This window comes from Mustela lutreola, chromosome 7, assembly GCF_030435805.1.
Source record: "Mustela lutreola isolate mMusLut2 chromosome 7, mMusLut2.pri, whole genome shotgun sequence".
Lineage (NCBI taxonomy): Eukaryota > Metazoa > Chordata > Mammalia > Carnivora > Mustelidae > Mustela > Mustela lutreola.
In genome coordinates, this window is record NC_081296.1 from 113,158,007 (window position 1) to 113,171,360 (window position 13,354).

At 42.0% G+C, this 13,354-nt stretch overlaps 1 protein-coding gene across 2 annotated transcripts in view; it reads right to left on the reverse strand.

The window, feature by feature from the left end:
- Positions 1–3,610: 3,610 nt before the first annotated feature.
- RTN1 (reticulon 1) overlaps positions 3,611–13,354 on the reverse strand; it is a 220,270-nt gene continuing 210,526 nt past the window's right edge. For both annotated transcript variants that reach the window (XM_059182232.1, XM_059182233.1), the window contains 6 exons: positions 12,925–13,132; positions 10,298–10,436; positions 9,050–9,119; positions 8,499–8,545; positions 8,355–8,413; positions 3,611–4,413 (listed from right to left, as the gene is read on the reverse strand). In XM_059182232.1, coding sequence (XP_059038215.1) covers positions 4,371–4,413; positions 8,355–8,413; positions 8,499–8,545; positions 9,050–9,119; positions 10,298–10,436; positions 12,925–13,132 — 566 coding nt within the window. In that variant the 3' untranslated portion in view covers positions 3,611–4,370. The remainder of the gene's footprint in view (positions 4,414–8,354; positions 8,414–8,498; positions 8,546–9,049; positions 9,120–10,297; positions 10,437–12,924; positions 13,133–13,354) is intronic.

A 13,354-nucleotide genomic window follows, 5' to 3' on the forward strand; every position in this document is an offset into this window, starting at 1 on the left:
CAGTAGAGAGGCAGGTTGGAGTCTGAAGCCTCGATCAGCTGAGTGCTAAACCAACTACTACACTGACTAACAACAAGATACCAATGGTGGCTCTTTTGTGTCCCCTGCCTGCTTCTCTATACTCTGACAAGAATGCTAAAGTTTGAGTGTCGGGAGCTGCTCTATTCAATGACAGGGCAGTGACTGCTGGAACCCTGTAGTAGTGAAGAAGGGCCCAGTACTCAGCCAAACTCAAGTACCTTTGAGTAAGGGAGGAGCCATTCCACTTCTTCTCAGCAATAATTCCCTAGTGGGGAACAACTGGACAAACAGGCCCCGGCTCTGCATAGGAGGAAAAGTCTACACAATGGCATAAAGGCGGGTGGATGTGAGGGCGGGGGTGGTGTTATGGGTTGAATTGTGTCCTGCCAAAAAGATAAGCTGAAGTTCCAAACTTCAGTGAATGGAATTCCTCCGGAGATCCTCCTAAAGAGGAATTCTGGGCCAAAAGGAGGGGAAAAAATGGTGCAAATGCAGGTATGGAGGAAGGTTAATTCTACACAAGGCATATCAGAATATGGCCTTATTTGGAAATAGGGTCTTTTATAGAGACCATCAAATTAAAGTGAGGTCATGAGGGTGGGCCCTGATCCAATATGGCTGCTATCCTTATAAAAAGAGGAAATCTGGATACAGAGGGAAGGCCATGTGAAGACACACAGGGAGGAGTTGGCCATGGGCCTGGAGTGAGCCATCTACTAGCCAAGGAGCATCACGCATTGCTGGAAAACCCCAGAGGCTAGAAGAGGTAAGAAGGTGTTTTCCTCCTACAGCCATCAGAGAGAACATGGTCCTAACAACACCTTCGTTTCGGACTTCTGGGCTCTAGAACTGGGAGAGAGTAAATTTCTGTTGTGTTAATCCATCCAGTTTTTGGCATTTTGCTAGGGCAACTCCAGGAAACTAACATACGTGGGCAAAGAGCTGAGGATGCATCAACAGTTCTACTTCTTTTATTCCTGAATGAACCATAAAGTGTACCACAGTTTCTGTGTCTACCTAGCCCTCTGGTGGGCTGGCTCATCCACAGGATATACAAATTTTGTACTGTTCACAGCTTTCAGGATAACCTTACTCACTCTGGGTCCCTGGTCGACTCTGTTCTTGGTCCTCTCCTTACCTGTTCATCGGGTCCTCACATTGTATCCATCACCTTGAATATCATCTTGACCAATATTCTGTGCCTCACATTCCATCAGGTAAAATTCTATGCCCACACCTGTCATTTTGTAAAGGCAGGAGTCTCCTCAGGAAATGTTCTCCACCACTGCCAGTGAATGGAATTCCTCCGGAGATCCTCCTAAAGAGGAATTCTGGGCCAAAAGGAGGGGAAAAAATGGTGCAAATGCAGGTATGGAGGAAGGTTAATTCTACACAATGAAGCCACCTACAGGAAGCATGATTGTGAAGGTTGGAGACTAGAGAGCACACATGGAAAAAGGGTCCTTTTCTGTATCTGGTAGCCATAAAAAATGACAGGGACCATGTCCAGCTAAATATCTTCCTTTCCCACACCAGGTCCTCTGGGCTTTCTCTCCTGAAAAATGGTTCTGCATTCTCCTAAACAGCTAGTCTTAGGCAGAACTGGGGCTAGGGCAAGGGGACCAAGCTGTCTGGGTGTGAAAATTGAGCCACCAACACAGGGTCAGCTTTGGTCTTGAAAGCCTATACCTGGTCAGTCACCAACTCCGAGCCCATCTACCTCCACATTATCTCCTAGCAGTTCCTCTGGGCATAGTGGGTCTTGGCATTTTGGGCTAGGAGAAAGGATGAAGGACAGGAGAATATTTACCTTATATTCTCCCAACAGCTTCTCTGCCAGAGGCCTACTCCTATGTCACCTATTTGGTGTTAGTTATGCTACAATCTTCTTCTACTCTCCAGTATCCTGCATTTTCAATGTGTTTGTGTGACTCTGAGATCTAAAAAACAAGCTCAAACCCCTTAGCATTCAAGTTTCTTCTTAGTTGTCTCAACCCAGCTTTTCAGCCTCACCTGGCAGTACAGCCTCACCCCAAGCACCTCACACCCCAGTCCAGCTTGTCACGCACTGTTCCCTGTATACGCCATGCACTTCTGAGCCTCAGCATCTCAGGTCATGTTCTGTGTCCATACTGGGATGAATCACCTTCTACCTCTGGAAAAAGCCATACGAGGACCCAGCTGCAAATTTTACCTCCTCTAAGAATCCTTCTCTGCTGCTCTAATCTTGGAAGACAGTTCTTATTTTATGCTGCCTTTTCTTTAGTTCGCATTTCTACATAGCTGCCCTCACCTCCCCCCATATTGGCTGTTGGCACAGTGTCCAGTTGCTCTTGTGGTCGTCACACCACTTTTCAAGGAAGGGGACCTCCATGGGTGTTTATTGAGCCCAAGGTGAAACTTGGGTCAAAGGGTCAAAGTCAGCTTTCTGTAAGTTACAGTTCCTTTTTTCTCCTGCTACTTTTATTTCTCCCACTGCTACTATTTTCACCCACTTCAATTTCATCCTCTTTGACTTTTGACCCTAACAGTGAAATGAAATATGCAATTTTGTTTTTATGAAAAGCAGCAAGCAGTCCTTATAAGATTTGTCTTGGTGATGGCAGGAAGTGTCATCTCTTTTATTCCCAGCCCTGTTCTCAGTGCTTGGCACACAGAAGGTGTTCAAGAAAAAATTACCAAAAGAATGATTTCATAGCAAATAAATTGTTGCATATTATTATAAGACGTTTATAGCTGCAATGGCCACAATAGCCAAACTATGGAAAGAGCCCAGATGTCCATCAACAGCTGAATGGATAAAGAAGATGTGATATATGTATATCACGTCACACACACACACACACACACACACACAGAGGAATATTATGCAGCCATCAAAAAAGCAAAATCTTGCCATTTGCAATGACATGGATAGAACTAGAGGGTATTATGCTAAATGAAATAAGTCAATCAGAGAAAGACAATTATCATATGATCTCACTGACATGCGGAATTTAGAAACAAGGCAGAGGATCACAGAGGAAACAAGGCAGAGAAGATAAAATGAAAGAAGGTGAGACCAGAGAGGGTGACAAACCGTAAGAGACTCTTAATCTTAGGAAACAAACTGAGGGTTGCTAGAGGGGTGAGGGATGGGGAGATGGGGTGGCTGGGTGATGGACACGGGGAGGGTATGTCTTGTGGTGAGTGCTGGGTGTGGCGTAAGACTGATGAATCACAGACCTGTGCTCCTGAAACAAAAGTACATTATATGTTAATTAAAAACATAAAAAATAAATAAAATATTAAAAATCATAAAAGAAATTTCTGAAGGATTTATATCACTTTCCAGTTTTTAAAATATGACTCAAAATATCTGCATCAACCCCGCAGAGTACAACATGAAGCATGCTTCAGTTTTATTACTTTTTGGTGGCTTCGTCAATTCCCCAAAGGAGCATATGCCACGTTGGGATTGGGCCCTATGGTTCTGGAGCAAGGAACAAAGTGAGCTCTTGCTCTCAGGTTTCCCAAGCTGTCCTTGGAAGACTCTGTTTCTTAGAAATTTTGCATTTTCTGGTCATACCACAAGAAGAGAGGGAGAAGGTTTTACATTTAGTAACATTTATTTATGCATTCAGTATCAAGTACATAAGTGCAAATATCCAGAGTCCATAATTAGGTCCATTAGGAACTACAGAGAAAGTAATACAAATTGTAATAAAGTTAACATGCTGGTACTTTTTACCATACATGTAAATCAGCCTGTCAGTCCCACACAACAAAAGTACTGCATGTTTTTGGGGGGAGGGGCTGTTATTCATTTATTTAATTATTTTAAGTTATACAAAACTGATTACCAGAAGTACGGCCGACTGTTTTTATTTTTATGTTGTGTGTTGGAAAAACACTAAAACATCAGTCTACAATTCTATATATTGTTATTAAAGATGAATCCAACCAGCAACCCAAGGACATGTAAGCGGTTTCCACTACTGCATCGGTGCACTCGGCGGGAAAGGCCTAGCCACAGGGGACATTAGAAGCTACAGAAGCATTGCAGAGAGGAGGAGGAGAACACCGAAGAAGAAAAAATAAATTGGGCTCTCACCATCATGCACTTTTTTTTTTTTAGCAACACAAAATTAAAACCACATCTAATACACTTTCTCTATATTTTAGTGCTTGACACAAGTGACTCAAATATCCTAAGAGTACAGGAACAGCCTGAAAACAGCTGTTGAGAGTTTGTCTCTAAGATGATGGTATTGGGGGGAGAAACAATCAATTTGCAGTAACATGTAAGAACAGAGCTGTTACCACTCCACACATTCTGGTTTGTGTCCAGTCCCCAGTGGGATATTGATTTACTCAGCATGCCTTTTAGCGCCTGGGATTTTAGCCTGAATCCTGAAAAAAGACAATATAAAAAAAAAATGGTAAGTCACAAGTGTCATTAATGAAATCATTCTGTGACTTCATTGGTGCTGCTGTTTTAACTAGTTGACTAAATAGCTTAATATTCCAAAAGATATGATAGCAAAGTAGGAGTGTTTAAGAATGCATTTCTATGCAGCAATAGAGACACATTTCTGTGTGTTGAACTGAGACCCAGGCTCCATCCATCTACTCTTCATAGAGAAGGTAGTGGCACTAAGGTCTTCCTGACCCGGTCTAGGACTGTCCTCCACACTCCTCTTCAACCGATCTTTAGGCAGTAATGGGCTGATGATGAGAATGATGATGATGATGATGTCTACTATTCATTGAGTGTGTCTTATGCCCAAGTCAGAATACTTTACAGACAGTATCTCATTTAATCACCAACAACCTTAACAGTTAAGTATTAACATTCCCAGTGTGCAGATAAGGAAACAGGTTCACAGAGTCAAATAACATCTATAACAAACTCAGAAAGCTGAAAATGCCAGAAATGGACTCAAGCTAGCCTGACTCCAAAGATCACATTCTTAAGTGTTTCACTAAAATGGTGTGAGTTCCTGTGCTGAGAATTAGTCTAACATGGAGTCAGAATCTCAAAGCCAAAGAAGCCTTAGAGGTAAGACACCAAGAAATTTTCTTCAAAATATAGTGTCAGACAAAACTGGTTCTCTCTCTCTTTCTCTCTCTCTTTTTTTTTAAACAATTTTATTTATTTACTTGACACAGAGAGAGAGAGGTGACAAGCAGGCAGACAGAGAGAGAGGGAGAAGCAGGCTCCCTGCTGAGCAGAGAGCCCCATGCAGGGCTCAATTCCAGGACCCTGAGATCATGACCATAGCCAAAGGCAAAGGATTAACCCACTAAGTCACCCAGGCACCCTAAAACAGGTTCCCTTGAAGAACTTCTGTTCCTTCCTTTCCGATAACAAGACTTATCTATGTAACTCACTTAGATTCTCTTTTTGCTCTAGCTACCAAGCTCAGAGCCAAATCTGAATAAAACCAATTACAGAAACCATGGTAGTCCTCATGGGTAATGCTTTCTTTCTTTTCCTTTCCACAGCCCCGATTGCCAATTTTAATCTAACAATTGATTGTACATGTATGTTCATACACTGTATGTTGTCTTCTCTCCTTTCACTCCATCTTAACAGACCTAGACCCTTATCACTTTCTGTGAATTATGATCGCCTCCCAGCTAATCTGATTGCCCTGTCTCCACTCTCTGGTTCAACTCCCCTCCCATTAGATTGTCATTGTGATCTGTGCAAAACACAGCTCTGATTACATCACGCTGGCATTAAAAACAGCAGGGGCTGGCCATTTCCCATTGCGGCAGAGTCACTCCTTAGAGCATTCCACACTTGACCTCAGCCTCTTTTCTAGACTCTTTCCAGTTGATCTTTCTATTCATGTAAGCTTTAGACACAATGCCTGACTGACTGTTTCCTACGTGACCTACATTTTCATGCTTCTGCCTCTGCTTTTATATTGTTTCCTGCAATGTCTTTCCCCTCATCACCCACCTGATGAATGTTTACTCATCCCTCAGAATTGTAACAGACAGAATGTTTGTGTCCTCCTGTCCCAAATTCATATGTTGAAACTTAACCTCTAACATGTTAGTATGAGGAGGTGAGGCCTTTCAGAGGTGTCAGGTCATGAAGGTGGAGCCTTCATGAATAGGATTAATGTCCAGTAAAAGAGACCCCAGAGAGAGCTTCCTTCCACTTCTACCATGTGAGGACACAGCGAGAAGTCTGTAAGTTGGAAGAAGGTCCTGGCGAGAACCTGAGTGTGTGGGCACTCTGATCTTGGACCACCAGCCTCCAGAACTGTGAAAAATAAACTGGTGTTGTTTATAAGACACCCCCTCTATGGTACTGTGTTATAGCGGCCAGAGTTAAGACAAAGGCCTTCATTTTAGTGAGGATTTAGTGTCATTTCCATTATCCCTCCAGGTAGGAACAGTTATTTCCTTATCTCCCTGACCTTCACATTTTATACAACCCCAGTGCAGTTCTAACATTGTCTTACCCTTATTTTTTAATAGTTTTGTCTACATCGAGAGGCTGAGAGCTGTACTAGGGTGGGGATCATCTTATTCATCTTTATACCCTTTGTGCCTGTTAACATGCATTACCTGGGAGGGACATCACAGGTATGGCTCTTTTTGGGACCAACCAGCCAATCAATAAAATAAAAATTAATAGATGTGATTTTCTCAAGATCCCCAAACTAAGAATCGGACAACTTAGGACTAGAATTTCTGTCTTCTAGTTTCTAGGCTATTCTGGTGTTTAGCTGTGCTCCTGTAATGGTGTTGCTATAGTTCCCCAAAACACAGCTCTAATTGCCAAAAAGTCACCTGGAGAGTTCATTAAAGTATAGATTCCAGGCCCCCAATCCTAGAAATTCTAATTCAATAGGTCTGTTTTAAGAGTCTGCGAACTGGGGTCTTAACCAGTTTCTCCAGGTTCCAGCCCCACCAACTTTCGTGCTATAACATGCTGCCATTTCTTAAAACAAAAATAATGAATACTTTAGCTTCAAATTGTTGATTTTCATCAGGTCTTAGTTGAATTTGGGTCCAAGATGATAATTTCAGGCATTTTGAAATGTGCTGTAGATCTGATCTAGATCCAAGTTCACCATGAATTTAAGAGGAGGAATATGAGCTTTATGTACTTTAGGAGAGAACCATAACTGATGATATGCAAATCGAATAGCAGAAGAACTTTAAAGTGGTTTATTTTTGTTTTGTTTCATATATCTTTGGCTGTCTAAAATACTTCCCTCTAATTCTGATCACCTAGGTCCAGCATGATTCTAAGATTATGAGAGGAAGTGTGTGTCAACAAAATCTAGCCCTTTTATGTCATCTATTTCCCGTGGGAGCCTAGGTCAACTTTTGATGAAAACGAAATTGCTAATAAAATGACAACATAAAAACTATCATTTTAGAAGGACATATATATATATATACAAACAGTAATTTAAAAGTTATGGAAAACTAAGATTAATGCCTACGTTAGCTGTGGCTACTTACAACTGGAATTTTTATCTCCTGATATATAAAGTGACCATAAAGTGGAGTCTACACAAGACTCAGGTTTAAAAAGCGATGGTGTTAATTAAGTAAGCCAATAAACATATGCATGTGTAGAGTCTAAACGATGTAATGGCAAATATAACAGCTGTTACAGATTTTTTAAATTTCTCACGTTTTCTAAACCATTGAAATGGTTTATAAAATCAATAGCATTTATTGTTGAAAATGTTTGTTAACTTGATTGTTTTTATTTCAATTAAACTGTTAGAAATTAATTTTAGTTTTTGAATCAGGCTTCCTTTTTTCCTCCAAAGGAAAGTTGTTCTTAGACATGAGCTAGTCTCCAGATAGAGTTGAACCTCATTCACTCATTAAAACTCATTCATCATGATACCTGGGCTAAATCACTGAAAGCTAGCTTTATTTATTTATTTATTTATTTATTTTTATTTATTTTTTTTTTTTAAAGATTTTATTTATTTATCAGAGAGAGAGGGCGAGAGAGCAAGCACAGGCAGACAGAATGGCAGCAGAGGCAGAGGGAGAAGCAGGCTCCCTGAGGAGCAAGGAGCCCGATGTGGGACTCGATCCCAGGACGCTGGGATCATGACCTGAGCCGAAGGCAGCTGCTTAACCAACTGAGCCACCCAGGCGTCCCTGAAAGCTTTATTTAATTGAGAATTTTAAAACGTATACTTATTTTCTGAAGTAATGTGATTGGAAAAGATATGAATGCATGACTCAATGATGATAAATCAACTTAGTATTTTATTATCCTTTTATGACCCCTCTCTAATCCCCACAAACTCCAGCCTAAGGCAGTCTCTCCTTTTTAGGAATTGTACTATGTAACTTACTTTGCCACAACAGCATTTATGTGAGTCCTCACAAGTCCCAGATATTGGTCAATCTGTGCCTGCAAAGAGGAAGAAATCATGAGCACACTCAAAGGTCACAAGGTCAAAATTTAAGGTGAATATTTGACATCACGTAGGACTTACCTGGTGCTTAACATACACTACAGGTAGAGTGAACATTGAAACCACAGCTGGGATGAAAAACAAATACAGTATTAAAATTCTGACAGCAGTGGGGATAAGCTTTCAGATACATTTTTATATAATTATGTCATCTTATAACATTATTTTATAGTAGCTAGCATTTTAGCTAAAAGATGGCAGGGCAGTCCATAAGGAAAATAAGAGGATGCTGAGCATTGGGTAGATATTAAGCCATTGCTCCTGGAATGAGGATGGACTGTACACTCTGACGACTCAGTCTATAACTGACTATTGCAAACAGATAGTGATCGGAAACCAAATAAAACTGCTGGGCTTGAAGAGAAAAAAAAAAAACACTCCAGACTAAGGAATTCTTTATTAATGTGTAATATATATTATATTCTCTAAAGGAACTATGACAGGGAAAATGCCATGTACTATGTGGCGCTGGTTCCTGGGAATCTATGACAACAAGATCCCAGCTAAGAGCCTAGGAAGCTCTATGCTCATGGAGCGTGTGAAGGAGACGTAACAGGCTTGTCTGTCCTTACCCATGAGCAGCAGGGTCAGCCCGTTGAAGAGAGCGCCAACGTAAGTCAGGAGCCACATCAGGACTGCAAACTGAAGAACGGCATGATTATCAGAGCTTCTAAAACCATTTGTGACAGATGGAGTCTTATCTCATTGACTTCTTTGAGATTAAAATTGGGGGAAAATACACCATAATTTCAATGGGAAATGTAAGCGTTTAGAGCCTTTGGATCTCTTTGTTAGAAGATTTGTAGGACTCATGAAATAATAAGGCAGGGGTCAGCAAATAGCAGCCCTTGGCCTGTTTTGGATGTGCCCGAGAGTTAAGAATGAATTTTACATTTTTAAATGATTGAATAAAATTGAAGCAAGAACAACATTGTATGATATGTAAAAATGAAATGAAATGCAATTTTCAGAGTTCATAAAGTTTTATTGGCATACAGCCACAGTCGTTCATTTATGCATTGTGTTTGGCTGCTTTCCTGCTCTGATGGCAAAGCTGAGTAGCTGGAAACAGAGATTTAGGCATGCAAAGCCTGAAGTATTTACCATAAAGCCCTTTACAAATAAGGATTGCTGACCCCTGCCCTAGCCCATTATTTTTACATGACACATACAGAAAGATCACTTGAAAAGCCCTAGGGTAGATAATTACGGCATCTCTCTTTAGTCCTTACGTGGAAAGATGTTATTCCAGGAAAGCATCTTGAGGGCCCAGGCCATGTTACTCAAAGAATCCTGGTAAGTTCATGAGAGTTTCTTAACACCCGGGTGGCTGAGGTCCACTGATACTGAGGCTCAGTAGCCCATGCTATGTAAGGACACTTGCCCCTCTCACTATTAGCAGAGCCCAGAGTTTCTTTCATGAAAAAAGAATACACATTTTTCACATACCCAAAACTAGATTTTTTTTTAATTTAATTTTAGGACATTGGCCGAGGAATTAAAAATGATAAGGACAACCTAGTGTGTTGTAAAAAGTACAAAATTAGAAGCTGTGTGGCCCTCAGTTTGATCCCAGCTCTGCCAGTGACTCACTGGGCAACCTCGGGCAAGTGTTTTAGCCTCTCTGAGCCACAGTTTTGGTGTCTGTAAGATGAGGGGATTGGATTGGATGAGCTTCACGGGACATACAGCTAGAGGTTTTCTCACTCTAGAATGCCATTAGCACTTTCTTCTTATTCTCTAGTTTGTGGTGGTTTACAGTATACCTTTGGGGAAAATGAAACTCAAGACTATCAAGTGAACGGCATAAGCAACCGTACTTTCAGGGAATCCACCAGGTCCTGGACAAGGAAGAGCCTTCTCAGTTCTTTAAGCGTGTTGTTCACATAGAACTGCAGGCAGTCTGTGTACTTCTGGATCTGCTCCTGAGAAAGGGTGATCTCGAGCTCCAGGTAGGTCCTGTCAAGAAACCACCCCAAAGACAGCTCCATCAGAGGTAATCTCGGAACAGCTGAGTTTTCCTTCTCCCGCTCTGAGGACAGCCGGGCCACCTCTGGGGGCATAGGGCAGCTACTGGGCTATAGGGCACCCCACACACCTACTGCCAGTGCCTGGGGGAACCTGGGAATCTTGGCCGTGAGTGGTGGGCTGTCACTATTTCTGTGTCCCAGAGACTGCATGAAAGTGGGAGCTGATAATTCAGAACAATGGCTAGAGGCAGAGAAAAGCCAGCCCTAAATCAGCCCTTTTGCTGAATTCTCCAGAATCCCTGGCCCACTAGGTAGTTGGGAAAGTCCTCATTTCTCTTGGCTGCATGGAGAGGGATTATTTCTTTTAATAACTGAGATACCTGAAATCCTAGTCACCAATTATTGTTCATTATTAAAATTTTAATATTTCATTTTTAAATTTTGGAAAATACTTCCAAGTTTTATGTAGAGAGCTCTGAAAACTAAAGTGACCCGGGCCATATTCAAAAGCTCACTGTCTCTACTAAGAGCAATATTTTCAGTGACTACATTTTTCAGTTTTTTCAAATGATGACATATGATTATGGGTAGATAAACCAGGCTTCTCAAATAGCCCATCTTCCTGTTTGGCCATGCTCCCCACAGAGGGTCTATCTTCCCTTCCTCCTTCCCGCTCTCTATTCTAAGACAGTACCACATCATCTACCTAGAGGATATTTCTAGAGTTCTTACAGTGCTTAGCTAACTCTGTGAATTGAGATGAAAAAAAAAAAAAAAAGAGCATTTGGCTTGAATTTTAGAGAGTTTACACTGAAAACTTATGGCTTTCCTACTCCTTGGAAAAAAATAGAAAAATGCTTGTTTGTCTAGATAGTAAATTCTGATCCAAAATATACTGAGTCAGATGTTTCTTTTACTGATAAAAAAAACTCAACCAAAGGAAAGTTTTTTATTTTAAATTTGTCTCCTAAAGGAAGATAAAGTAGTTGAGCTAATTGAATGTGTCAGTCTTGGGTGGCCAAGAATGTGAAAGAAACTAGCCTCCTTGGCTGGCTGAGGGTAGAGGTTGGGACAGAGCAGGACTCTGAAGACGCGAACCCTGGTCACAGGCTGGAGCCACTAAATGAGGCACGATGTAATCCTGGTATGAAGACACTTCCCTTCACTTCTCGTACCTTTGGGCTGGGAACTGGAACTTGGATAACCAAGTTACAGCCCAGAAGACCCATTCTTTCTGCATTAGAAGAAGGTCTAATACATCCCAAGGGCAAGGATGCTTGGACTGTAACTGTTTAACACTGAGGCCAGGAACCAGAGGCTGGGAAGGGAGGTTGGACAGGCAGCTTTTCCCCTTTTGTCAGTAAGTCCCCACAACAAGTCATCTTTTCCCCTTTTAAGAGCCTGATGCCCTAAGGCCTTCATTCAGCTGATTGGTGAGGGTGAGTCAGGAGGACTCAGAGGCATCTGGTGAAGGACTGGCTCTGGCCAGAAGCCACTAAGCAGCAGCTTCTACAGGGCTCATCTAGGACTCAGAGCTATCCCTCTGTTACAGGAGCCGAGGCCGCCTGTAGGGCCAGCGCCGAGGGAGAGGGTGGCTCTGACAGTCAGTGCTGAAAAACCCTGCCCTCACAAGCCAGAGATGGGGTGGAGTTGGGTGCCACTGGCGGCTCTGTCCTGTTTCATTTTTCCTCTTAGTAGACTGCCTTTAAAAAAACTCTTCCACACAACTGATGAATCACTAAACTCTACCTCTGAAACGAATAATACACTATATGTTAATTGAATTTAAATAAAATTAAGAAAAAAGAACAAAACAAAACAAAAAATTCCTCCTCTTCAATGTTCATTCCAGTCAGATTTCCCCAGGCTAAAAATGCAGAGAAGGGTATACTATAAGACTATTCATGAACCTGCACCCCCCAGAAAGTTGGCCCTTTGGTATTTAGATTTCAGAGACCACAGAAATAAAAATTCAAACACCCTAGTCCTGACTGTATGTGAGTTACTGGCTGTGTAACTTTGGGCAAGTCACTTTTCTTCTTAGAATCTGTTTCCCCACCTGTAAATAGAGATTATACAGCCCTGCCTTCTTCATGGTGTTGGGAGGATTCATTGTTGACCACCACTTAAATTATAAAATGCTGTACACATATAATGGATTATGACTACTATTAATAATAATTAAATATAAAATATTAATATTATATGTAAATTTATGTTACATACATCTATTAATTCATTCGTGGTGATGAAAACTTAAAAAATCAATACAGCAATGTGTCACCATAGCAATAACTGAGTGTGTTTTAGAAATTGACTAGAAATATCAGGTATTAAAAGCCAGGGCATTCAAGGGACTCTGAGAGGTCTGTCAGTTCACAGTGACGCATCCCCCAAATGCCCAGGAGCTGACACCGAGTCCGGGGGCAGGAGTCCCATGAGAGGTTGGCCAGGGCCGGTCCAGCTGGGACACTCACTTGAAAGGGTGGCCCTCGTCGGTTTTCTGCACAGCTTGTAAAACAGACTTGTAGATGCGGAAACTGATGGTGGCCGAGAGCGCCGCAAGGGCCAGGTAGGCCACGACGCTCACAACGCTGAACTGGGTCAGGGAGAAGAGCAGCAGCAGGAAGCTCCCAAACACGATCCCGGTCTGCTTGATATCCCGCCAGTAGAGTAGGTCAATAGCTGTGGGGAGAGGAGACAAAGCCACACACACACACACACACACACACACACACACACACACACTCTTAATGTGGGCCGTGCAGCTGGGTGGCTGCCTCGGGGCTCACTTGGCAAAGCCGAGGACGCTGCATCTGCCCATCTGGCCTTCGGGTGCCTGAACACAAGTGAGCAGACACAGGGCTTTGGCTGGGGCACTCACTGTCATCGTATTGTGCTTTGGAG